Below are 26,932 nucleotides of genomic sequence, written 5' to 3' on the forward strand. Positions count from 1 at the left end.
AGAGGGGGGTGGGTCAGAGGGAGAAGCTGACTCCCCGCCGAGCAGGGAGCCCGATGCGGGGCTCGATCCTGGGACTCCACGATCATGACCTGAGCCGAAGGCAGTTGCTTAACCAACTGAGCCACCCAGGCGCCCTCTTAGATGTCATTCTTACAGCCAAAGATACATCGCCATGATAGAGCTGTTGGCTTGTCCCCAAATAAGAGTACTTAAGCATCATTACACGACTGACATACCACTTTCATTTAGGGAAAGGATCAAGTATCTATCTGCATTGGAGAGTGGATTATTTTCCATTTGCTATGGTGCCTTATTAAAAATACCCTCATAAAACTTTAATATTTATTACATGTTCTGTCATTAGGACACACATCTTGGACACATCAGGAAAGTTGAGAAAGAAAGAAATAGTTGTACTTATTTTATAGTGACCTGAATTTAGCATCAGATGCGAAAATCATGACATGAAATTTTGGTAGAGAGATAAAAGTCAGAGCGCATGCCGAACGATATTAGTGGCAGATGTGATCTTCAGAGGGGTGATGGCATTTCCTCTGAATGGGTGGATATGCCCCTCCGACGGGGATGTTAACATGATTAGCAATGAAAGTATGCTTTGTTCCCTGGCCTTCACGTGGTCTCAATATTGGCACTTATCCTTTACTTGTATTTTTTAAATCACACGTTATCCTGCCCCACGTACAGATGTTGCCTCGGTGCTGTTTAGAACCTCGCCATACAGACGGCTGTTCATAAATATCCAGATCCATGTGCTAAAAATAAGTGCAGTGGGATATATGCTTTTCCCTTTTCCTTAATCCAACTATATACATGTACATACATGCATTCCTATATATACATAAATACCTGATTTTCTCCTTTGGTTTCTATGGCTTTTCAGCCCCAGGACGATTTTTCTTAGCGCCCACGCCCCCTGCGCATAGCTGTCTGCCCCCAGACACCCATTAATTGACTGCAAACACAACTTTATTGCAAAATGACTGCAGCTTTATTAAGCAACTGGATTTACAGGCAATAACATAATCAATATAACATTAATATAGCACATAATTAAATAAGATTCCTACAAGGTCCTGCCTGTATCCCGAAATATACAGAAGTTAATTGTTTTCACCGATGGCATTAACCGGCGGGATTTGAAACCAAACTTGGAAGAACAGAGTCCCCAGTTGTTCTTATGTAAGTATTTCATCTGATGGAAGAGGGAACCATCCCCACAACCCACTGGAATCCGTATCACCATGAATCCCCCAAAGACTCCCTCGCTCCAGGGCCCTGGGGGATAACAGCCACCCAACCAACAAATGCTCTCAGGATGGACTGAGGGGCAAAAGGAAGGTAACAAATTGTACGTAATGAGTTTCCCGACCAGTAGGAAGAGGACCCAGCCCCACGGGCTCTTGGAAAGTTCCTGTAGAATGCGTCACATCTGCTGAAGATGGAACAACTCACACCCCCCGCAATGAAACCAGCCAGTGTTGTCTCCAGAGTCATGTGTTTGTGTTTCAGATTCTGGGAAACCCCGCAGAATGCGTTTGCAGTGGGCCCAGGAGGTGAGGTACCCGGGGAAGGGAGCACGTGAAGTGGGAGCCCTGCAGAGGCGCTCGGCCCGAGCACTGTGCAACAGACAAGCACCGTAGATGGGAAACGACCTGGGGAAAGAGCGGGTCACCGCCATACCTGCACGCACCTCTCACTGCGCTCAGCCTCCCCGCACACTTGGCTCCCACGGGAGCTTCCCGCCTCTGCCCGCTGCAGTCCCGGGAACTCAGACTCCGCTGCTTTAACATTCCGTTTCCCCTCATTACCACCTACCCGACCACCAAAAGTTAAGCGTTAATTCAAGTAAAACAGCTGAAGTGGGTACAGCTCTTATACACAGGAGTGTGCAAAACCATTTAGCCTTTGAGTGCAATGCACAACTAGACGTGATCAGGAAACGGAGGCGTTCTGAGCTCCTTTCCCTCTGGATCCGCTCCTTCCGAGATGCTGATGGGTGGCTTTGCAGAAAGGGCCCCACCCTTGAGAAGGTCAAAGTCTCAGAGGGCAAGCAAAGCAGCTGAAGGCCAGGACACAGGACTCTCTTGTAGAAGGATGTGCGTTGCACATATTAAACGTGAAGCCCAGTCCCCGTCCAGGAACAAAGCGATTGCTATCAATGAAAGTCAGTAGGGGAGTGAATTTCAGCAGGTCCTTGGAAAATCTCTCGATGGAGAAGGTCCTAGAGCCTCAGTATTTCAGGAACGTGGGGTCCTTCACCTGCAAAGGGCACAAAGGTGGTGTGGCCTGGACTGGGAGCGTGGCCGAGGTGAGGCCATGTGGAAACCGCTGGCCACGTCCAGGCCAGGAGGCGAGGGAGGCCGGGGGCCGGCAGCTCCCCACCCCCACCGCCCGTCCAGGGCCACTTCCAGCCGCAGTGAAGACTCCTGTGGGGTCACCGGGGATAAAGCCTGGTCCCAGCAAGGGAGAAGCAAGGAGCTCTGTAGGGCAGGAGTTGAACCCGACCTGAATGTGCCACAGCCACCCCGGCCCAGATCACCCCGCGTCTATGCTGCTCTCTGCCCCCCGGCATTGAGGCAAGGTTCCTGGCTCTCTGAGCCCTGCTAACATGGAGCTCGGGCATCCTCGTGCAAGGCTCCCCATGCACTCACACTGGCCACTGCGCTCCCCTGGCTGGGATCCTCTTCCCCCTGTCCATCCAGGGACAGACTGCAGGGTCCTCACGAAGGGCACTCTGCCTTGTGGGATCCTTGCTCTGCCCGCAAAGGGAGGCTCTCCGTGCTTCACAGAGTCTGGGAGTCCATGCGTATGAGACAGAGCCAGTTTGGGACAGGAGGCGCTCCCAGGGAAGCCCAGCTTCGCCCTCACGACCAGGGAATGTGGGGGTCTGTGGGCTTAAGTTATTGCATTGGCAGCTACGCCAACCAGATGAGCAATGCTGACCCTCCTCCCCTGTCTGGTGCCTTCCCCCCATCACCCCCCGCCCCCCCCAACACACACACACACACTGACCGGGTTATCGGTACCTAAAACGGAGGCACCGTTTGGGAAGTCCCAGAGATCCCTCACATCCCTGACCACCGTGAGCCGGGGGGAGGGCAGAGGGAGTGTCCCAGCCCCTGCGTCCCTCACCCGCCCCCAGGGGGGCCTGTGACCCCTGCGTGCGGAGCCTTGGGAAGTCCGGGTGCGGGAGAGAAAGAAGCAAAGAGGCGCAAAGTGGGCTCCACGGAGGAAAGCGGGCCTGTGGCTCCCGGGGCCTGGAGAGCCAGGAAGACGGAATCGCCGCACGTGTGCAGGGCTATGGATACCCTGTTGTAGGTGGGACCCGAGTGGCCGTGTCCATGGGAAAACAAGCAACTTCTTCCCACGGACAAAATGTGGGAAATGACATGCTAGCTTATCCTTTTTGGGCATAAAAAGACATAGCTAAGAAAAAAAAAAAAATAGCACTGCCTCCTGATGACAGAAAAATCACAACCAGATTTTAAAAAGACATTGGCGTTGGGATAGTGCGGATGTGTTCCCAGGGGTAGTGGGGGCCTCAGGGTGACAGAGGGCCATCGTCGAACGGGGAGTCCAATCCGACAGGGGCACACACCATGGGATGGTTTCCAAAACAGAAGGGCTCCCACAGCCCTAAATGCAGTGTCACTGTCTGTGGAGAAAACACCCCAAACCTTCTCCCATTCCAGGGCCGGGGTCACCCAGGCAGCAGAGGGCAGCTAGAACCCTAAGCTTCCAGGAGATCCTTTACCTGTCCCTCTACCTTTAAAACTAAGCCCAGAAGACCCCAGCCTCACCCGCCTTGTGGGCGGGTTCACGCCGCGACCACCTGTAAGTTACAGCAGCACCTGGAGCCCCACGACTGCTGGGGACACGTCAGGAATTGCAGGATCGTAGTTCAGGTCCAGGATAATAGACACCGTTTCTATCCGTGACTTCTAATCTCCAATCCGCCACGTTCTCCTCGGGCTGCCCTACCGGTGCGCATGGGCAGCCCGCACCTACAAGAAGGCGCTCTGAAGTCACCTCCTCCAGGCTGCCTCACAGTGAGACTCATTGCAGTGGCCCATAACACGAATTGCTTCTGCCGGAACACATGGCCCCAGCACTGCTTTTTGGCTCAGGAAAATGAAAATGAAATCCAGGCAGCTGTGGAGAACATTTTCCTCTACCTGAAAGGACGACTGTCATGCCCTAAGCGTGGGGTCAAGCCCCAGCCCCCCGCCTGGATCTTGCCTTACCTCTCCTTCCAAGATTAGCGTGTTCCTAACACGAAAGGGGCATTCTTACAAGTCCAATATGCCCTGAAACTCAGAGTTAAAGACTTGAGGCAATGTGCAAAGTCAGGGGTAGGGGGTTGTGTGGCTCTGGCAAGACGTATCTTCTGCAGCACAGGAAGTGATGGTGGGCTGGCTTGCAAAGGGGCGCCTGGGTGGCTCAGCCATTAGGCGTCTGCCTTCGGCTCAGGTCATGGCCCAGCGTCCAGGGATCGAGTCCCGCGTCGGGCTCCCTGCTCTGCGGGAAGCCTGCTTCTCCTTCTCCCTCTCCCCCTGCTTGTGTTCTCTCTCTCTCACTGTGTCTCTCTGTGTCAAATAAATAAATAAGATCTTATAAAAAAAAAGAAAAAAAAGATGGCTTGCAAAGCCTTGGAGAGATTCTTGCACACCAAAAGCTTTCCAAATGAGCTCTGATTGTGATAACTGTAAATACATCAGAAACACGTGTACTGAATTCATCTTACTAAAACCACAGTGAAGGTGCCCAACTGCACAGCATTCGAACCCCTCACACTTCCTAGAAATATGTGGGGTTCAAAGTAAGCCTATGAAGGAATACCAAGGCCACATGCTTCTGACTTTTATACCTAAGTTATCAAAATGTCGTTTGTTTATAACAGATATGCGAAGTCCAAGAAGGTCTGGGGTCTTTTTTAGACTTTAAAAAAATAACAACAAAACAAAACAAACAGAATTCCTTCTTAGAATGGGGGAAAAACTATCTCCCAAGAGAAAATGAACTCCAGTCCCTAAAGATTCAGTTGGTATCAAACTTAGCTAAGAAATTCCTTTCTACCTTTATTTGTAAATGCAGGTGACAGGTGCCGAGGGGAGGGACAATGAGGAGGAAGGTGGGCGCAGGGGATCCAGTGGTCCCTCTGGATCTTCACTTTTCCCTGGAAGGTGTCCCATGCCTTGCTCCCCGTGCCCTTCTGGTGGAGGCCAGCTGTGGTCAGCACTCAGCTCTCCTGCTACTGCACTGAGAGGACACTTCAGGAGGCAGATGATCACTCCCACCACCACACATGCCTGCTATGACCGCTTTTCATCAAGCATCCTCAGCTTGCTCTTCGCAGAATCAGGAACTCTCATTCACGCATCTGTTTAGGTAGGTCTCGGGCAACTGTCATCTACTTTTTGAATTCTCAACTGCATGAATAGTAAAAAGGGGAAATGTGATTCACAAGAAAAGGTTAACTATATGCACGAAGAGTCAGCGACCCTCAGACAAAGGGGAGATCCTCACAATGGACTGTCTCAAGATTCTCGAACACAGAGGTAGAAGCCGCCGTGCAGGTAGGCTCCCACCATGAGCGGGGCACAGGGAGCAGGTTTATTTTTCCTTTCTCGGGGCTGCAAGATGACAGATGTCCCTGCTGACCAGGGACAGGGTCAATGTCCTCACGCAGCCCCGCACAGCCACGGCCAAATCTGCAGTGACCAGTGTGGCGGGAGAACTGTGGGACACCTGCATTGCACGGATGCTCCGGAGGATCTCCGTTCTCTGGCGAGCACGACCGATTCTTGCCATTAAAGATGGATGTGTTTGGTTCTGCCATAGAGCCTTCTGGGTCTAGGAAGTTAAAGTGTTAATGAACCAAGAATGGTGATCCCAGCGCCTCTTACTGGCTGATTCCTTAACAAGAAGTAATTCAGGGCAGCTTGGGATCCACCCAGTGTTTCTCCGAGTGTGGATCCCCATCGACTGCAGAATCACCCGGATCTAAAATGCAGATGACTGGGCCCCACCCCACACCTGCTACAACAGAAGTGTGGAGGGGGCTGCTGGGAATATGCTTTTTTTTTTTTTTTTAAGATTTTATTTATTTATTTGACAGAGACAGAGAGAGGGAACACAAGCAGGGGGAGTGGGAGAGGGAGAAGCAGGCTTCCCGCGGAGCAGGGAGCCCGATGCAGGGCTCGATCCCAGGACCCTAGGACCATAACCTGAGCTGAAGGCAGATGCTTAATGACTGAGCCACCCAGGCGCCCCGGGAATATGCTTTCTTGACACATATCCCTAAGGGTCCTGCTGCGCCCTTCGCAGAGGTACGGGGCTGAAGGGTAAGTGGGAAGAATAGGTAGACTGCTCAGGAGGAGGCTCCGAGTTCTGGGCCTCCTCATTCTTTCCAGTCCTTCTTCCTGTGCACCCCCCCTTCTCCCTCCTTCTCCCTCTCCCTTTCTCTCTCTCTCTCTCACACACACACTCACACAACCTGGGCAGCCCCTCTCCGTCCCACTGCCTGTGGTCCCGGAGCTCACCCACGGGATGGCCACGGTCCCCCTGGCTGTTCCATGCATCTGGAGGCAGGGAGGTGGTGCCCACCAGGGCTAAGCCTCAGTTCTCAATGAGGTGAAGCTCCTGGGAGTCCATGCCTACCTGTCAGCTCAGGCGCTCGGTTTACTGGCCAGGAGACCTTCACAACCAGTAAAACCCTCCCATCGACAGGGCTCTGCAAATCCAACTTGACAGATTCCAGTGTCTAATTATTCTCACTGCTGCTGGAAAAGTACTTGATGCTTCTGGGGGCCCCGAAAGGTCCCTCATTGTGCTCCTTTGTACAGAAAAGGGATGTAATTTCTAGCACACTTGGAAGTGTCTCACTCTCATCATCATTACATTTAGCATTTTTTTTTTTTTTCCCCCAACAAATAAGGTGTTGTCTGCTTGGTAATCTGAGGTTAAATTTATAATCTGCATCCCAACACGGTGCTGAGCAAGGAAACCACACTGCTGACCTCGAACGGCCTCACAAAGAAGGATCAGGAGAGCAGAGCTGGGGAAACTCCTGTAGGAAAAGCAAATAAACAAAGGGACATGGAAGGAAAACGTAAACCGTAGGGATGGTGATCCATACAGAATCACAAGAAAGAACAGAAATTCTAAATCAGGGACTAATTAGTCTAAAAATACCCCTAAAATGTTCGAGGTTGGAGGAGTCATTCCCAACCTAATCGGAAGTTAGGGACCAAGAGGTCTGATAAAAGAGTAGCTTCTGCGTTTATTTATATCTGAGCCCCGAGAGGAACGCGGAGAAAACGTGACGTAGATCTGTCCACCCAGCTTAGTTACACGTGACACATGACACACACGCCGAGTGCACACCATGCCTACCCACCCAGGGCCACGGAGGCCCCTTTGGGGTGCAGCCCACATAACAGCCGAGATCCACCCTTCTCTTCATGGCCTTGCATGGGTGTGAGTGCATCAAACCGTCCTCGGCCGGGAGTCCTGGTGTCAGGCTCGGGGTAGGAGGATCAGCCACATCACTGGGGTGGTGTATGCTATTTTAAGTGGTAGATCTCTCAGCCAGAAACCAGCTGAAATTCTAGCCACATGTCCTCCACAAGGTGGTTCCACTTAGGAACAATAAGTAAACACATGCATTTATAAACAAATAAATAAGAACTGTACACAAGAGGAAAGAGCCTTAGCAGAAACCCGAACTTTCCCTGCACATCCTCCTCTGAAAGCCCATGTTTCCAATTATGCCATACTGAAGCTATATTAATGCTAATATGTTTGCATTGCTGGCTTTCATTTTATTTTTTTACAACTCACCGCAGGATAGTGAAGTCAAAAATATACCATTCTCATCAACAGGACACATCTGCAGTGAATCCACACAGAAGCAATTAATTTCCTGGTGGTATTTTTACACTGGGGGCTGATGCAGGTCCCCGTTATACAAACAAAAACTCCAGACAGCTACTGCTGCCTGATAAAAAATAAATCTGATGGCGGAGGGCTGTTTGGCCTGGGACTGCTACAGGCTATGACTTGTAATGAGGCTCCCAACGCTAATTATGAAGCTTATTAAAGAGAACTGGACAACTTGTCCTAGAGTGCAGACTGTGCTCATGCTGAAGAAGGCGGGCCCCGGCACACGCGGCCCACAGGCACCTGGCTCAGCGGAGGGGACCGGCCGGCACAGCCAGGGGGTGGATCAGATTCAACAGCAACTGTAGGACTGTGTTTGGCAAAGCGGTCAGGATAAACCTGATAGAGGGGCAGGTGAGAATCCCAGCCGCCTGCTGGTGCTTCACACACCAGAGCCTTCCATCCTAGCGAACATCTGCGGGGCAGGGTGCAGGAGGCCGTCCAAGGCGACGCTGACGCTCACCCGCACGGTGTTCCATTGTTACACTTACTCTGAACCCCGGATCTTCTCTGGATCTGAATGCAGAGGCATGATTTCAGTGCACTCTTTCAGGAGGGTAGGGGAAAGAAAAGATTAATAAAGATGTTATGAGCCTGAACCGCTGTGAGATTTGTTTAATTATTCCCCACAGGACTGCCCCAGCAATCTGCTGACATTTAGCCCCGACCTTGCAAATCCTCGGTAAATATTAATATATCAACTCAAACAGGGACCGTTGTTTTATTGGTTCACGGAGCTCAGAGAGATTCGCCACAGCGGTAGGAAATAATGTGCAGAAGTGAGGAGGACGGGCTGCTTTGATCCCACCTTCTGCTGCACACATGAGCTGGGGACATCGACAAAATGGCAATGCTGTTCTTCGCTGCAGCTGCAGTGACTCTTCAGATGCCTTCGCTTCCCTTTGTACAGCCTGCTGGAATCATCCCAAAACCACAGTGGCAAAAGATTAGAAAGGAGGGAGAGGAGGCCGGCAGAGAAATCGCACGGTATTATCTACAAGACTGGAAATTTTAATCACGGGGAAGAAGGTCCGAGCTCCAATCAGACGGCCTTTGCCACAAGAGTGGGCCCAGGACAAGGGCGAGGAAGGGGAAAGCATCCTTCCTCCAGCCAGGGGACCAGCCTCCCTCTACCTCCTCCATCACCGACCACTGCCCTCCAGGACCCAGGTCCACACAAGCCCATGTGCATATCTGAGAAGGAAAAGTATAGCCCGTTTTGACCGAGAGTTTGCTATGGGGGGGTTGGGGGGGGGGAGATTGCCTTTTAATTTTTCCCTGCATGCGCTTTTGATGGTGGTATTTGGGGAGGTTTTATTTTCCTTGTCTCAAAATTATCCGTTATTGACTCATCTCCTCAAAAATCATCTCAAATTCCTAGAGGCTGAATGTTTGCCCGGGGCCAAGGAGGTCCCCAAAGTTCTTGGGTGTAAGGAAGAGGGCTGCCCGGGGCCACATTTGGCTTTCAGATGTACTGGGCTGCAGAGTCAATGCGTGATTAATTTTATTCATAAAAATGTTAATCACTTCATTGTGAGATCTTTTTAACATTCAGTGCGGGAGCACCTTTTTAATTTCTCTTGCCCACCGTCTCGCAGATGTATTTAATATTTCCAGGCACTGCTGCAGCTATCCGAGGACGCGGCAATTAAGCATCCGTTTAAAATTCAAACAACAACCGAAGCTACAGCAGCGACAAACAAGCAAACAGGAAAGACAGGGCGGAAAGGCGGGCGCCGAGCCTGCCAGTGGCGGAGGGGAGCGCGGGCTGAGCCGGCGCGCCGCCCCTGGGACCCCTGCCCGCAGCGCCAGGGCGCACCAGCGCGCGGGGCCCCCGCTCCAGGGAGCCTCGCCCTGCTCGGAAGGCAGGTTCAGCTGGACGGAATTAGGAGTGAAAGCTCTTCGGTTAAGCCTTAAACTGCCGTGGCCTTATCCGCCGCCAGGCAGGGACTCCGGGCCGCTGGGGACCCCGGGGACGGCGGGACAATGGGGTGGGCGACCAGAGGCGGGCTGCGTGCGCCGGCTCCCCCCACCAGACCCCGCGGTGCAGTCCGGCCATTGTGCCCCCGCATCCAAGCCTTGGGCTCAGGTCGCCGGATAAATGGATTAGGGGCTCAGGGACTCACGCGGCGTCTTCAAAAGCCAAACAGAGCACCGAAAGGGCTGTCCCTTGCGCCCCGCCCCGGGGCTCGGGCCACTGCTCGGCCTCCGCCCGCGCCCCCTGCCCGCGCCCCCTGCCCGCGCCCCCGGGGCCGCTGCGCTCTCGCTGATCCGCGTGATTCGGGCCCCCAGCCTGGGCGCCCCGGCCGAGGGCTGGGAGGCCCTGCGTTGGACAGACACATCCAGGCGCGCAGCTCCGTCTGTGCTCCCCTTCGGGGTTCTGGGCCACCTCACTCCTCGGACTCCCCATTCAAGATACTTCCAGAGTTTTAGGCCGCTCCAGGGGCCTCCTCTGCCACTTCTGTGGGCGGTGGGCCTCTTTCTCCGTGGAAAACAAATGTTAAAATATACATGTTACAACTGCTGTTGGCATAAAGATGAGTATCTTGGTATATTATATAGCAACACTTTGTCCTGAAAGTTACTTTTTTGTTTGTTTGTTTCTTTTCATTTGAGAATAAATTAGAACATTTTCCTGGGTATCTAAAAGCATTGTGGGCAGCAGTTCTTGTGGTCACTGTCCTGATAGGTCAGCCCACCTCCTCTGCCCCACTCTGTGCTCACTCTAAGACAGACCACTGCCCATTTTCAGAGTCCTTAGAGAGGGCAGGGGATAGGTACCCAGCTTCCTTAGCTGGGGCACAAAAGGATGCCAGCAGTCCCCCTGGGTTGACCTTGGGAGGCCTTTCAGCTCTGGAACTATAATTGGAGCCCCTGGCCAGTGGACACCCTGGAGAAGACCTGGAAAGCTCACCACGCCCCACCTGGCTGAGTGGGGCGTGGAATTGGTACAGGGCTTCTAACTGGAGACCATTCACCCAATGCCTGCGCCAGGATGGGCACTCAGAGGCAAGGAAACGTGTCCAGGGGCATTGCTCCATCCACAAGGACTTTGGGAGACCCCTGCAGGGGGCTGGGTGCTGCCACCTCCCCCAAGACACACTCCCTCTACCTCCTAGCTCTTTCCTCTGGTCATCCACTCTGGAATCTTGCCCTCCCCACCTGGAGACACAATCTGCAAGATGAGCCAGGACTGTCCTCCAGGATGCTTCCCTGGGGCCTGCTAAGTCATGGGGCCACAAGGCATGTGCTCAGTGTCAGGTACCCCAGATTTTCCTCTCTCAGGTCCCTGGAAACCTGAGAGCCCAGCTGATTGGTGTCACAGTGCTCGGTCCTGCACGTGGCCCATGCAGCACAAGTCTGGTGGGAGGAGACCACCAGAGGTTCCAAGGGCCTTCCATGTCCCTACTGCCCACATACTCTAAACCTATTCAGAGCTGCCCCCACCCAGCAACCATGCGCTTGGCTTCCTCCCCTCCTTTCCAAACTCCAACCTGGGGGATGCAAGATTAATATCCCATTCTCCACGGCAAACTGGACCCTGTCACTTTCGGGAGAGCATTCCTGGCTCCACTCTCCAAATCAGTGTCCATAAATCCTTGGTCTCCAGCCGGCAGCCACAGTCCTACCCAGACCCTGGCTGGGAGCAGCCAGGCAACTTCTAGCCTGCTTGCACCATCCAGAAGGAAAAGAAAGAGGGCAGCTGGGTCAGACCAGAACCTCATTCCCCAACTCAGGAGAAGGGATGTGGCAGAGGGGTCAGAGCCAGCCAGCCTCCACGTTTGGGGGCTGAGGGCCAGCGTCTGTCCCAGGGCACCCGGACACTGTGGCCACCCTGCCCTTTCTCTCTCCTTTCTCCTCCCTCTTTCCCTCTCTGGCTTCTTGGCTCTCTAGCAGAGCCCCATCTACAAGGACGACTGAAACTTTATAGGGCATGATTCATCGGGTGGCGCGCCCCTCGGAGCCATGGCGCGTATTACATTAATCAGTGTCAGAGCACTAAAACCGAGATATGAATATGAATTCTCCATATTGCAGGCGAGATAAATGTGCTGGTGAATATAATTGATCGAAGGAGGGAGGGATGGATGGTGGGAACAGAGAGATTTCAGACTCCAGCATCCAGGGGTTCAATGACGGGTGGGACCTGTGCCCACCCCCCAAGTCTTCAAGCTAGGAACATGGGGTAGGAGGGGAGAATCTAGAAGGTATGAGCTTCTGACTGTCTCCTTGTCACAGGCCTGCACTGGAGCAGGAAGGGGAGGGTCTCCGCACAGGATTTCATACCCTTCCCTACCAGAAGAGTCAATAGACAGAAATCCCCTGCCCCAGACACAGGCTGTCCTTTCTAGTTCCCCATCAGAGGAGGGGGCACCAAGTTACAAATATTAATCCCGTGGACATCCCTCACTCCTACCCCTTTTTGGCTTCAAACTCCTCCTTGCCAGAAACTGTCCCTAAGCAGGCGTAGAGTATTAAAGCACCTTCGCACAGGCGGAAAGTTCCAGAAGAACTTCTGCTTCGGCTTTAGAAGAAAAAGTGGTTTCTAGGTCTACTCCCAGATATTTCAGGAACTGAAACAGCATGCACAGCAGGTGCTCCCACTGGGGAGCCACGCACCCTCGCATGCACGCTCAGGTGGCTGTGGTGGTGGGGGGAGGGTGGTTACAAATCATGCACAAAGAACAAAAATGATTTTTCAATGCTTGATTAAAAATTCATCTCTACCTTTTCACACGAGCAAAATAATTCTGAGGACGGAGGTCTGATTTCTTTGCATGGGAAACTTCTGTCAGCAGGGGGGAGCACAGACCCTTCAGGACTTCTAGACCACTGGGTTCTCAGGCATGGGACTCAGCTGGTGAGCACATGCTGGTCCAGGCCCCTGGGCAGCAGCATTCAGGGGTCCCAAAAGTATTGAACAGGAAGAAAGAAAAGAACAGAGATATGGGGTGTGCAAGCAGCCGAGGCCTGCGTGGGCCAGCCTATTTGATTCTGGGAAATGAAAGCACGGAGGCTGCCGGCAGCAGAGGACTCCGCCACCCACCTGAATCCCACCTGATGCTTCCAGCAGTTACCCAGGAGGGATCTACCAGCGCACTGTGGATGACAGGGCACCATGTCCCTGCGCCAAGAATGCCATTCCTCATCACAGCAGCAAGATACCCCTGGTCGAAACTCTCTCGATCGCACTCTTGCCAAGTACACAGGATCCATCTGTCCCCAGTGGTCAGGGTGGGATGTGAGGACCCATCCCAGCTCTGGACTGGGGAGCTGAGGGTGCAATGACCCCTGAAGCCCTAGTGTCCAGGGCAGAACAGGAACTCCTCTCCAAATTTCCAAGTTCCACCCTGACAATGAAAGCGCCCTGCCTGGGACCTGGCACCCACACCCTCCCCACAAAAGCCAGTAGTCCAACCAGCAGGCCTGCCACAGCACCCCCAAATTCAAACAACTGGTGGTACCCAAGAGCACACAGAAAGCCAGACCACCACAAATCCAGGCTCCTACCCACGGCAACTCCGAGGCCCAGCACCCCAGATCATGTGCCATGCCCCAAGGAGCCCCATCAACGCCGCGGTCAGGACCCCATTCCGCTTCCAGCCCATAGAGGGCGCGCCGAGCACGTCCATTCGGACTGGAAGCGTCTCCACCGTGGCAGCAGCCCCTGCGTACCCGCAGGCGGCCAGCCCTTCGCCAGGCTCCGCGGCCCCACTCCTCCCGCGCTTCCACACGGCCCGCACCCTCACGTGCCGCCTGCATGCTCTCCCGCCGCCTTCGCGCCTCCCCTCGCCACTCTTCCTCCAGCCTCGGGGGCGGGGAGGGGACCCCTTCCTCTGAAAGGACGGGGACGGGGTGGGTGGGGGGTGGAGAAGACGCAGGCGTCCGTAAAAGGGCAGTCAGTCCCGGGTGGCGTGGATCCCCAGGTCCTCAGTGCGAGCCGCCCCTTCCCCCGCACAGAGGAGCCAGGGACAGAGAGCCGCGCCCAGACTTTCCCCTTTCGTCGAGGCGCCCCTCGCCGCCACTGGCAGGCCCCAGGCAGCTGGTGCTGACTATCCAGCCTCGGCGGGGATTGGGGAGGTCCTGTCCTGCATCAGGGACTAGGCTTCTTTCCCACTGGGCAGGTTACCCTGCAGCTCACATCCTCACTGAGGATTTTGTTAATGCTTGTATTCTCAGTTTTCACGAATTCTGCATAAAGTCATCTGTGCCCTGTTTGACATGCAGCTGTGGTGGCCAGTCCCCTCCGAGCGCTCTTGGAGTCGGGGAACCCTGACCACTGTGATCCCCCAAGGTCCTGGGCCATTTCCCACCCATGCACATCCGAGGCCAGCTCAGTCCCGCATTGTCCTACCATCATTCCCAGCTACCTCCCAGACCCTGCCACCCGAGGTTTGTTTTTCCTCTGCTCTCTTGGTGTGCCCATCCAAGGCTCTTGAGTTTAAAGGGGGGTCCCTGGGAAACCAAAGCCCCCACCCCTCTTTCTCATCCCGAAAGGCTACCTCAGCTTCCTGGCTCACAAGCCCAGAGAACTCCCGAGCTGCATCTTTCTGCCCGCCCATTAGGACATTTTAAAAGAGCCTTCCAATCTCTCTCCACGTTTGATTTAACCAAGTAACTAAAAAATATATTCAAAGCCAAAATTTCATACTCCATTATGTCCTCACTCTACCCACCAAACGAACCGACGCCAGGATGCACTGTTGAGACAACTAGTTATAAATTGATTTCAAATCCGAAGTTCTCCTTTGGGGACATAATTGGAAATTCTTTTCATTTTTCCCCCATTGTTGCCCACTTTAAGAAATCATTTTATAAACTGCTGAAAATCGAAGTCATTTATGTCCCGAGAAAGGCGTGCCCTCGATAAATGTCTAAGGGTTGGAAAGAATTAAACTGCCTACAAAGAAACTGCCCTGGTGATATTAACAAATTCAACCACCACCAAAAGACTGTGAGAAATACTGGCCTCCGCCGGCAGAAACTCCCCAAGGAGCCTCTCTTCCCAAAGCCAGGGGCATCTGGGCCCTGCCAGCATTGCAGGATTCCGGACACTCCGGCAGACACCCAGCCACACACAGCAGGGGGGCAGTGGGCATCATTTCATTTAGTTTATTAGACAAAAATATATGATTTAGACAAGTTCGCTGACGCGCTATTTACAATCTGAAATCACTCTATATACAGAAAGAAGGAAGGAAGAAAAAAAAAAAAAAAAAAAGACACAAGCACGTGGGGCATTTACCGAGCTGATAGTGAACCAGAGCATGGTGCCAGCCACCAGAGCCAAGGGCAGAGGCCAGGCTGCCTGCACTGGAGCTCGGGCAGGACGAGCCCCTTTCTGCAGAAAGCGATGGATGGGAGTCCTCGACGTCGTGGCCATATTTGTCCGTTACACCAGTCTGAAATATTTGTCCTAATTCCTCCCTCCTCCCCTCCCTCCCGAACTCCTCCCCCCTCCCCCCGCAAATGTAAAAGAAGACCCTGAATCAGGCCGACGGGAGGGCTGCTAGGATCCGGGGCGTTCCCTCCTGGGGGGCCAGCGAGCTGCAGGGGAAACACAGCGAGACAAGAAGAACAAGAAGGGTCAGTGGATGGACGCTGGGACCCGGCGTCACCGGTTCTGTCAGCCCAGCGCCTGGGGGCGTGGTCGCCCGCCCCGCACGGCTCCCGGGTTGGGAGAAACCCGGAGGAGCCAGAGGGCCCCGCGCGCCGGGCTGGTGGACAGCACCCCTTCCACAAAGACTGTCAGACCCTCCCGGCTGGCCCCGCTCAGCCCTCCAGCCCCCTACCCCCCTCCCCCGCACCCCACCCCCGCGCCAGCCGCGGCCAACGGAGAGTACAAGCAAACAGCACTCACTTGTCGCGCACGGGCTGGAAGGGCGATTTTAACTGCTGTGCCGGCGAGTCCGGCCTGGGGACGAGGTCTCTCTCTGCGAGGGAGAGGGAGAAGCCGAGCATTAAGAGACAGGTGGGGGGGGGGGGTTGCTGCCGAGGTGCTCAAGCCTCTTCCCCACCCACCCCCTCCCTCTCACAACAAGGGTAGGGTCTCCAAGAAAATCCTTCACCTTCCCTAGGCAGGCCTGCAGGTAGAACTCAGCTCTCCTGACGGAGCCTAGGGCCTTGGCCTCAGTCCCCTAATCCAGGCCGAGATTACGGCTCATCCCGGGTTTGGCTGCTACCGCCTCTCCCCTCCCCGGCCGGCGCTCCCCCACCCCCACAATAGGCCGGGGTTCCGGATTCCTGGGGTGGGGCGGACACCCCTGGGCACAATACCTGGGAGCGCGGGGCTGCTGCGAGCAGAGGCCTTGTCACCATGGAGCACCCCTGTAGCCACGGCGACCGGCGGCTGCGGCGGCGGCGGCGCAGGCAGGTGCGAGCCGTGGGGCGCGGCGTGGGGCGCGCCGACGCCCAGGAAGGAGCGCATGTTGAGCAGGGAGCCCTGCGCGAGGAACGCTCCGTTGGTCCAGTTGGAGAATTTGCCGATGTGGCAGGTGTACAGTCCGTGGCTGGGCAGGAAGGCGGGGTGTTGCAGCGGCGTGCCCGCGGGGGGCCCATGCGCGCCGGGATGGCCGGCGGGAGGCGGCGGCGAGGCCTTGGGCGCGCCGTCGGGGCTTGTGGCCGTTTCGGCCAAGGACCAGATCTTGGGCTTGCTGTGCGGCGCGCCCTGCAGGCCACCCGACGTGGCGCCGGGACCCAGCAGGCGCGTGCTGCCAGGCTCCGGGACCTCCTTGACCAGGCCCAGGGGCGAGTCCTGGGACTTGAGCGCGTCGGCGGCTGCTAGCGGCGAGCCCTGGTCCCGAGCAAGGGCTGTAGGTGCCGCGGGCGCGCGCGGCGCCTCGGCCTTGTCCTCCTCGTCCTCATTGCTCTGGTCGCCGTCGTGTTCGTCGATTTTGTCGATGTCAATGCTCTCCAGGTCGATCTCCTCATCGTCCTCAGCCTTCTCTGGGTCGCCCTCCGTATCGCTTCCGAAGAGGGCTCCGTCCTCCTGGTCCTTGCTGCGCGCGCCCCACGTCACCTTGTTCTCCTTCTTGAGGCGCCGGCGCGCGTTGGCGAACCAGGTGGAGACCTGCGTGAGGGTCATCTTGGTGATGATGGCCAGCATGATCTTCTCGCCCTTGGTGGGGTAGGGGTTCTTGCGGTGCTCGTTGAGCCAGGCCTTGAGCGTGCTGGTGCTCTCGCGCGTGGCGTTCTTGGGCCGCCCGGGATCCCCGTACTGGAACTGGCCATAGGGGTAGTAGGCTGGCGCCGTGTGGGCTGCGAAGGTGGCAGGGTGCACCCCGGGGTTGTCTTTGAGTTCATATTGTGAGCCCTGCAACCACAAAGCCCACGGAGGGAGGAGAGAGAGAGAGTAGGGGTGTGGGGGTGGAGAGAGAAAGAGAGAAAGAGAGCGCGATGAGTCCCCAAAACTAGTAAAGTCAGGGGCAGCTGCTCTTGTCAGCTCAAGAACACGAAGGCCCCCAGTGCACCACCCAGGGAGGAAGTGACTGGCCGGAATCTTCAGCCTCCTCTAAAAACTGAGCTTCCAACCTTCATGAAGAGGTTGTTTTTGTTTTGTTTTGTTGTTGTTGGTTTTATTTTTATTATTTTTTGTCACTCAAGAGAAGTTCCAGAATCTGTGCATTTCCAGAAGATCACAGCAGGAGCCATGGCCCCACAGAATTTCCCTAGGAGTCCCTCAGTCCTCCCACCCCCACCACCCACAATAACTTCAACAGCCTTAATTTCCAAGTTTATCTCACACTAACTAGAAAGGAAAACCTTTTAACTGCGCTGATAAAACAGTTTCTCCAAATGTAAAGAACCTAAAGCCTAAGCCCCCTCTGACCCTGAGGGGGTCAAGCAAAATAAACCATCTCGGGTTTTCTTTGGGTCCAAATCCACCAGCAATTTAAAATGAAAGCACACTCCTTTTAGCTCCCAAATTAATCTGCATATAATGGTTCCCCACACTTAAAGGTCGACAGTGGTGACCGGTAATTTAAAATTTTAATCCTGGCCATCATCAACAACAATAACAAAAACACCATTTGTTTTTTTTTAAATACAAAAGGAGGGCTTAACCCGTAAAATATTAACGCGAGGGCCCGGGAGTCCCGGCTGTGTGAAGGGGTACTGCTCTCCTAGGCCTATTCTCACTTAGTTTATCTCTGAAGTTTGACTGTGATGTGGCAAGAGGAAGCTCAAACTGCAAGCATTTAGAGGCCGTGATTTATTTGCGATCAATACTCTTTTTATCATCTGTAGTAAAACACAGCAAGTCAAATTATCCCATCAGGTTTTTTGGTAAATAACATTTTATCTTTCTAACAACCTCATTAGGCCTCATTATTACCATAAATTGCCCAGACAGACATTCATTCACAATTTTATCTTTTGACTTCCAAATCCCCAATCATAACGGCTTGGAAACGTAGGCCTAGACTCAAGAGTTTGGGTTTAGGCGTACTCTCTGAGAACCAGAGGGAGAGCACACGCCTTTTGGGGGAGATTTCTATATGGTTTCCCTTTAGTTAAAAAAAAAAAAAAAAAAAAAAAAAATCGAGTTATCTCCCTTCCCCACCACACTACAATGGGAGCAGATCCCAACACACAGCTCCCTTTCTCTCCTACAAACATGGGGGGTGGGGGCAGCAAATGGCACATATCTGTGTTCAAAATTTCTGTTAAAAAATTATAGTTCTCCAAATAAATATGGTCCAACTGCTATGTTAGCAGAGGGGGTTTCCAGGCTGAGAAAGTTGTAAAGAGCAGAATATTTCTTTGACTAGTTTGCTTCGTGGTGGATGCCGCAGAGGAAAGGTTGCTCTGGCCGGATTTCGTTTTTGCCCCATCTTTGCAAAACGCACTTTGCACTTCTCTAATTATTTTGGTTGTAACTGTAAGGACGACATTTCGGCCTCTTCTCTGCCGGGAATTCTTTTTGAAAGGATACCTTGTAAATCTCTCATCGCTTCCCCGGCATCCCCAGCCGCCAGAACAAAATGGGAGCTGATCTTTTTCGATAGCCAGCGATCTCAAAAGCAGCTGGGGCTGCTTTCAGAGAAACAGTCTTTCTTTTCAAAACTACAAGAAAAAGTTACAGGAAAACACAGCAGCCGCTCTTCTCGCGTACAGTTGGCCGGCATTTATTTCCTGACTCTTCTTCGGGGAGAGGGAAGGCGTGGGGGGTGCCTGCAGAGTGCGTTATCCCGCCCGCAGCAGCGCGAGCGGGGGCTGCCTCCCTGGCCCCTGCGCCCCGCGCGCAGTTCAGCAGCCTCCCGAAGCTTAAGCGCGACCCTGCAGTCAGGCCAGGGAAGATGGACCCTTCGGACCGACAGAATGGCGAATGCCCCGCGGAGAATTACATTTGCAGCTCCCTCCCCCATCTGACACCCACTGGGACGGGAGACCAAGAGGACAGTGTTTATTTTAAGCCCCGGGACTCTCTTTTCTTTAACCCTCCATTATGTAACGCGGAAAGAAAAGTGCTTTCCATTCTGTGCAAAAGAAATGAAAACTTCGGCGACTTACGAAAGTCAAACCAAACACCGCTTCGGACGCCAAAACTATTTCCACTTTTTCTCCCCCCTAAATCTCAAATGTGCGCACACTGCATTAGGAGACCCCATCCGGCCCGTCTGATCGCCCCATTGTTAGGTTTATTTTGACCACCTCTACTAGGCTTTCCAGGGCTCCATCGGGCAAAGTCGGACAAAGCTAGAGGAGGTCCACCGAAGCGGGAGAGAACGGGGTCTCCCCGGCCCGGCCCCAAAGCCGCAGAGGTCGCGCGAGCCGGGGGCGCGAGCGACTCTGGCCCCAACCTCCGGCCCGAGCCGCGCGCCGCGGGCCCGCTCCTCCGGCCTCCGGCCTCCCGCCGAGAGCCCCGCTCGCGGCCCAGGCCTCGCGCTTCCCCGGCCGAGCCGCAGGGGCCGTTAGCGGCCGGCCCGCCGGCTCCCCCGCCGCCCGCCGCCTCGGGCCCTCGGGCCAGGCCTCCCCCGCTGCCCCCCGGGCCGGCTCCGCCCGCGCGCCCGCCCTGCCTCCGCGCGCCGCGCCGCCTGGCCACGCGCGCCCCGGGCGCCCGGGCCGGCGGGGGCGGCGGCCGAGGCGAGGGACGCGGGCAGGCCCGGCGCACTCACCATCTGCGAGAAGAGGCTGAGGTCGGCGGCGTAGGGCAGGAACGCGCTGTAGCTGGGCGCGCCCGCGTACGGGCCGGCCGCCGCGTACATGCCCAGCACCGAGGTGACGGCGGCCGCCCCCGCCCCCGCGCCCAGCTCCGCCGCCCCCGGCCGGCCCGACGAGGCGGCGGCGGCGGCGGCCGCAGCCGCGGCCAGGACCCCCGGGCGCTCGCCGCCGTAGGCGCCGGGCCCCGCGGCGCTCAGGTACTGCGGGTAGCCCAGCTGCGGGAAGGACATGTCCGCGGCGCGGCGGCGGCGCGGCGGCGGGCGAGTATTAAAGGGGCGGGGGCGGGGGCGGGGGCGGGGGGACGGGCGGCAGGCCGGGCGCGCTCGGGCCGGCCCGCGGGCGGGGCCCGGTGGCTGCTGCTCGGCCCGGGGCTCGCTGGCGCCCGGCTCCCGGCTGCGCCCGGCTCCGCGATCCGCGCCGACTGCGGCGGCCGCCCTCCGCTCGCGCGGCGAGGCTTCCCGACACGATTTGAAGTTGATGCTTTGATTGGCATCCCCTTGAGCGCCGGCCCCGCCCCCGGCTCCCCGCCCGCCCCCTCCCTGCCTCCCGCCCCGCCCGGCGAGCACGTGGTGCTCCGCGCCGGCCGGGCCACCTCCGCCTGCTGTGGGCGCGCGCGCGGCCCGGCGCACCCGGCGGCCGCGGGCTCCTTGCCGCGCTCCCGCGGCTGTCTGACGACCCGTCGACGCCGGCTTTCGGCGGTCGGACCCGGGGCTGGCTGTTTCCGAGCCGAGGCGGGTCTGCCCCTTCAGGAAAACATCTCGGCGCCTGTCTCCCCGCCCCGGGGGCGGCGGGGCCGGCGCTGGGGCGGTGACAGCCGGCGGGAAGGGCCTCTCCGCCGCGGTCGGCGCTGCCTCGGCCTCCCCAGACGCCTTTGGCAGAAGCGCACCCGGCGCCCCGGGTGCGGCGCGGAACCTGGCGTGGTGACACGCTGACGCGGGCGCGCCGTCTGCGGGGCCCCCACTGGGCAGGAACTGGCCACCTGGCAGTGACCGGCCTCGCTGCACGCGGGTAGGCGGGAAGCCGCAGAGCTCTGCGGGCTTTTCTATCGTGAAAACTTTGAGAAGGGGCAGCTGAGAAGCCACTTCAAGGGGAAAGCGGACGCAGTCCACAGCGACAGGTTCCTGGAGATGGGGGTGGGACCTTTTCTTTGCTGGAACATCACCGCTGCAGCGCGAGGGAAACGTTCAGCCCCCACCGCGGTGATGGGAGAAGCTAAGTGTGGCTTGGGAGCCCCTCCTCTGTCTGCTAGGTGTGCACACTCAGGAAGTAAACTTGCGTGGAGAGCGCCCGCCCAAGGCGACGCTGCGACCAGCCTGGGAACAGGGCGTTCCTCTTCTCCTTCCCTCTCTCTCCTCCATCCTCAGCTGGCCGGAAGAGCAAGCGGACACTGCCATGACCCCACGCTCTGGTGGGGAGGTCCAGATGCCTCCTCGCCTCCCTGTGCATGGGACATCTCTAGGGCAGGCCGCTTCTGCCATACACTGGCCAGCTTGTTCCTGGCGGATGGGGGAGGGAGTGGGCCCAGGTTACCTGCCCAGGTTCCTGGGGCCACTTTTCCTCCTATCTCCTACTAAGCAGCCAGTGCCTGGCTTGCACTCCCTGCACACTGGACCCTGCAGGAATTTCACCCACGCACTCAGCTGTCAGCCTTGGTTTGGCCAGTTAGGTCCCCGGAGTGGAGGCTGGCCTCTGGGCCCAGTCCTCAGCATGCTGTGCTGCTGGTGACCTGGGCCACCCGCACACTGGACCCTGACCTGTCCCGCAACCCCTAGTTCTCCTCCAATCTCCTGGATCATGGAGGCCCAGTGACTCTTGAACCATCAGGAAGGCTCTCATTTCCCCATTTTTGGGGCCTGAGGACAGACAGGGAGTCACTGCCTATAATTAGCAACAATAACTCCATAATAGTAATTACTAATTACCAGCTCCATAATCAGGCTTTTATTTCTCTGCTCAGTCAGGTTTTCTTCCTGTTCATGCTGCCCCTTCACTCCTTCCCCTACCCCCGCCCCACCTCCACTAACTAGCCCTTGCTCACTCTAGAAACCTCCTGCAACTATCTGGACACCTTTCCTGCTTTGACACAGATTCTGGGGTGCTGGAGGTGAGCACTAACCACTCCCAATCCTGGAAGTCATTAAAGGGAAGCTTCCTCCTGCCCCCCTCTCCCCGGCCACCATCTCCCTGGCTGCCAAAACCCTCTCTCCTACCTCCCAAACAAACCAGTGGGCCAGTCCCACCGCTGTCCTGTTTAGCAAACTTCAGTGTCACATTTCAGGGTGACAGGTAAAGACAGGTGAGATAAGCCCTCTTCCATGACCTGGAGAGCAAGTGGAATGTAAGCCCAGAGAAACTTGTCAGTGTCGGGATTCAGCCACATGGATCGATCCTCCTTCCCACTCTCCACCTGCAGCCTGCAGGCCATTTCAGTGGTACTGTAGCGATCAGAACCTGAGGGTGGTGGATGTGGGCAGCAGATTTTGTCCTTACCTCCCCCCACAGTCACCTGCTGTGCCCTGCCTATATCACCTGCACTTGGGTTATGACAAGATAGAAGGTTCTAGAAGACATCAGGGAGGTGAAGGAGAAGGGCCCTCCTGAAAACCACGTCTGAGGATTCCACTGTAGTGGGAGAATTGGCTCTAGAAAAGCCTGTGGACTTCTGCCAGGAAGCCCTGGAAAGGTGCCTTAGTTCTGACTGTGACCATTCTCTGCCCAAGGCCAGGGCTGGATCCCAGCAGAGCCTGGGTGTACCCCCTGGCTCACCTCCTCCCTTAATTCTCCTTGAGCTTTACCCAAAATTTTGCATGAAGAAAACTAGGAAGCCACCTGCCAAAAAAAAAAAAGGAGCGGGGGAAGGAAACTGCCTCCAAACCATCCCACTGGAGAGGAGGAGGAAAAGAGAAGGATCCAGAACTTCCTGGCTCAGTGTCCCCATGGAGAAGATCATCCCACCAACCCTCTAATCCTTGTTAGCATCAAATAGTTAATGGGGCTGAGGAAGGAAAACCCAGGGTGCCTGAGCCTGGACCTTGGGCCTCACTTGAACATTTGCTTAAGGGGAATCCAGAACTTTCCCCAAAGAAGATGGCCCAGCTCACTTGCTCAGCCATTCTGGGGCCCTGGTCATCCCTCTGATGGCAGAGAAGCAGGGACAAATAGGAGGGCCAGGCAGGGTCCTTTTTGGGCTCAGTGGCACTGGCTGGGGACAAGCTGTGGGGTTCTACCAGCCCACAGCCATGCTGCTCTGGATCCATAAGCCGGGAGAAACCACCTTCACAGACCCTCAGCCACCGTCTCCACCTGGCAAGGGGTGGTAGGAAGGCCCCATCACTAGTCAGGAGGCCTCAGGAGTGGGGGGGAGTGGGAAGGGGGCAGGGGGTTGGGGGGGGAGCCCCTCCCCCTTCCTTGTGGTGGGCCAACCAAGGTCCCAGAGCCAGAGGCAGGACTGCGGACCAGCCATATACAAAGCCAGTCTAGGGGTCGCTGCATGGCTGAATCAGAGCTCCAAGTGGTCTGTGTTCTGTCTCAGGTTGGGGAGGGAGAGCAAGGATGCCCACTCAGGGACCCGAGACAGTTGGACCAGGTCATGGGTGCAACCAGGCAGAGCTGGGCAGTGGTGGTTGGTCCGGGCCTTGTGACTGGAAAGCCCGGACCCTCGGCATCCCTGGCTAGGACCTGGGCTTCCGGTGCCCCGGTGGTTGGGCAGGGCACCTGAGTGCAGTGCAGGAGCAGTTGGGGAGGAAGGTCCTGAGACCCTGGGTGTGTATTGGCAGAGGGAGGGCGGAGAGTTGGTGAAAATATGATTTTGGACCAACTTGACTTTTAAGCAGGTTTCAAGACCTGATGGAAAGTTTACTTGCTGGTTGTCATTAGGTGGGGGGTAGTTTTCTAAATTGGAGGGAAGTGTTACCCCAGCTCCGAAAAAGATCCTGTGCCTTTTTTTCTCCCCAGCCCTCAGTAATGGTTAGTCTCCACCAAGCTCCCTACCCACCCCCGTTATATTTACTTAAGAATAAGATTAAACAAACCAAAAAGCATGCCCATTTACAATTTTATTTCTTCTGAAAGAATTCTCCACTGATTTTGAGGCTCCACAGACCTGGGTCCCTGAAGAAGAGGAGGAGGCTCATTGGAAACCGCCCCACTCCCAGGAGCCATCCTGGGGACCTGTCTTTGGCGCCAAGGACAGGACAACGGAGACCTGTGTCAAGGATGCTGCGGGCGGCGCCACAGCCTCTTCCGCAGTCTTTCAAGATGGCCATTCCTTCCTATGCAGATGGCGGGGCAGCCACGAAGCTCAGCAGCCCAGTGGCGGGGCTTGGTGGCCTGACCTGGCCCGCGCCCCCGACCCAGGCCCTGCCCTCCGCCCAGATGCGCGCCTCCTGATTTATGAGTCTTGTTAAATACTCATTAGACTTTGCACCTTTCTCCAGCAGGACCCAGGACAGCGAGGCGAGTGCCAGGCAGTCCCAGGAGGATGGCCGAGAAGAGCGCATGAGCGCGGGGCGGTAACTGGTGCCCTCGGGCGCCGGGCCAAGAAGGGAGCCTGGCTGGCCGCGGTGGTTCCCCCACCCCTGGGTGCCGGGCATGCGCCCTCCTGCGAGAAGCCGGGGCCCGCGCGGGGGACCCAGAGCAGCACCCATGAGCGCCTTGAAAACGCGGGCCTTCGGACCCCGGGGCGAGACGGGCGCGCCGCGGAGGGGCCGCGGAGGGACCAGAGTGGGACCGGCGAGAGGCGCTGCCAAGAGACCCCAGGAAAATCCCTGGAGGAAAACGCCCAGAAGCGAAGGACCAGGGGCGCGGGACGTTGGAAGCTCGGGCGGTGCCCGCCAGCCGGCAAAGCTGAGCAGGTGCCTGGGTGCAGTGGGGGCTTGGTTCCTGGACTGTGGCTGGAGGGGGAAGTGCGGCCCTGGCGCGCCGCGCGGAGGCTCCGGAACCGGCCGGAGTTTCCCACCACCGCAAGGTAGAAAAATGGACCGCCATCACCTGGCCTGGAGTGCCGCGATGTCGCCGTCCCCGAGTGTAGGAGGAAGTGAATTACATGCGTGTGCACACACGTAAATATTTTATAAACCTCCCCTTAATTAACCAAATCATTTCCATTGTGCCTCCAATGTGATCAACAGCGATGGTGTGAGGGTTTTCAGGGTTTATAATTTGATGTCACCAGACGGTTGCTCGGGGGCAGGGGTACTGTCGCCACGCCAGCTGTGCTCGTATTTATTTGTTTTTCTACAGTGTTCCTGTAGGGCTCCATTATGCAGGTTTTAATTAGTTTGTGTTTGTATTTCACCCATCCCAAATCAATGCCATCCCGGAGCGAGGCGATGTAAATTCTCACAGTACAGATGTAGCTGCCTGCTCCGGAGCCCTAGGAAACGCGTGTCTGACACAGGAACGCGGGGCCGCCACGCAGCCCACCGTCGGCTCTCCGCAGCCGAAGCGCGCAGATCCAAACCAGCGGGCACTTCTGCGACCCCGTGAGCGCAGTCCTGGCTGCAGATCCCAATGCCCTTAGCGGGAGCCGGGCCACACATGGCCTGGGGGACAAAGTGACTTTTCATTGTGCCCGAGTCCTGTGGTCCTGGCTGCTCCGCTGGCCTCTGGCGCGCGTCCTGCTCGGGGCCTGGTGGGCGCGCCAGGCGCCGGGGTGAGCGCGCGCAGGAAACCGAGCTCCGGAGAAGACCGCTGGGACTTCCTGCCGGGTTCGGAGCAGTCCCGGAACCCAACCCCGAACTGACAGCCTGAATTTCTGGCATCTCTGGGCATGAGAACCGCCCCTGCCCCCCCCTACCCCCCGCCAACCCCCCCGCCCTGCTGTGTTGGCTGTCTCTTCCTTCTTGAAATGACCTCTGTGGAGTGCCTGTAAATCTATCCCTCCAGCCACAGGGGAATTCGTTTAAAGCTTTCTTTTTTGTCAGGAATAAGAGATTGTTCATCTTTAACTAGACCACATAGAAATTATGATTCAACAGCAGTGTGTATTTAATTAGAGTAATCTCACTTGAATTGAATTACTTAATGAATTATTTGTTTAAAAGGTAGAACGTCTTGTTTGCCAAGTACGGTGCAGACCTCTGATAAGAACTTCTGTTATAAGGACATTACAGCTTAAAAGCAGTCATGTGTTAAGGTTTATATTTTAACTCCTTGAGTATGTAACTGTTAACTGTTTATGTACTACTTAGACAAAATCTCTGATATTTATGGGTGCAGAGAGGGTGCACAGAAGTTCCGTTCTGTTCTGTGCGCATGTCCCTTTGGAAATTAGCATCCTCTAACTTTTGTCATTTAATCTATTTTTAAACTTAAGCGCATTTCACTTTCGGTAGGCAGTTTCCTTTTTTCTACTACAAGATGATGGCTGTCTATTAGAGGACTCATTTCATTAGTATCTGTGATGAAGTGGCCCATCCTTCAGGAAAACTCCTGCCCTGCTCCTCTGGGTCCCTGAGGCATCCACCCTAGTGGCAGGAAGACTTTCTGGGTTTATTGATCTTCATGGGATTGGAAGCTACCAAGGCCCATTCTTCGACCTTAACCCTTCATTCCTAAACTGTGGAAGAATTTCATTTCCTCTTGTTTTCCAAAAGCAAGAGCAAATGACTCCAAGCCATGCCATCTTTTCTGGGAGGCTCTGAAGTGGACTTGTCTCTAGGTGATGCTAACAACTGGCACAGCTAATGCAAAGTTCATAACCACGGCCACAGGAGGAGGGTGATCTGCGGGAAGTCTGACGGGATTTCTGTGTTTTCTGTGGTTAGGTTGCTGCAGAAGCAGACCGTTTCTTTTCCTCCTCTAA

At 55.8% G+C, this 26,932-nt stretch overlaps 1 protein-coding gene across 8 annotated transcripts; it reads right to left on the minus strand.

Moving 5' to 3' along the window:
- Positions 1-986: 986 nt before the first annotated feature.
- Positions 987-20,386, minus strand: IRX1 (iroquois homeobox 1). 8 transcript variants are annotated; one of them, XR_010413377.1, is made up of 7 exons: positions 20,082-20,386; positions 16,240-17,275; positions 15,824-15,896; positions 8,771-10,440; positions 8,454-8,508; positions 5,098-7,090; positions 3,014-4,607 (listed from the first exon to the last, which is right to left on the minus strand). XR_010413377.1 is itself a non-coding variant. In XM_064596889.1 (4 exons), the coding sequence occupies exons 1-4, from the start codon at positions 20,355-20,357 to the stop codon at positions 2,277-2,279; spliced, it is 1,389 nt and encodes a 462-aa protein (XP_064452959.1). In that variant the 5' UTR covers positions 20,358-20,384; the 3' UTR covers positions 987-2,276. The 8 variants fall into 8 exon arrangements, 3 of the variants coding, with proteins under 3 accessions (XP_064452959.1, XP_064452958.1, XP_045719750.1); XR_010413376.1 differs by having other exon boundaries at positions 8,631-10,440; XR_010413373.1 differs by adding an exon at positions 987-2,280 and having other exon boundaries at positions 4,266-4,607; positions 5,098-10,440.
- Positions 20,387-26,932: the final 6,546 nt, after the last annotated feature.

The sequence above is a fragment of the Mirounga angustirostris genome, unplaced genomic scaffold (assembly GCF_029215605.1).
Source record: "Mirounga angustirostris isolate CCGP_5_RB_7025 unplaced genomic scaffold, mMirAng1.0.hap1 SCAF_7, whole genome shotgun sequence".
Classification (NCBI taxonomy): domain Eukaryota; kingdom Metazoa; phylum Chordata; class Mammalia; order Carnivora; family Phocidae; genus Mirounga; species Mirounga angustirostris.

Bases quoted from the DNA above. Each gene is read 5' to 3' on its own strand.
- IRX1 (XM_045863794.3), bottom strand. From the start codon at position 20,357: ATGTCCTTCCCGCAGCTGGGCTACCCGCAGTACCTGAGCGCCGCGGGG. The intron at 17,276-20,081 runs GTGAGTGCGCCG...TTGTGGTTGCAG, and splicing joins TCAGCCTCTTCTCGCAGATG to GGCTCACAATATGAACTCAA. The intron at 15,511-15,823 runs GTGAGTGCTGTT...TTTCCCCTGCAG, and splicing joins TTCCAGCCCGTGCGCGACAA to CTCGCTGGCCCCCCAGGAGG.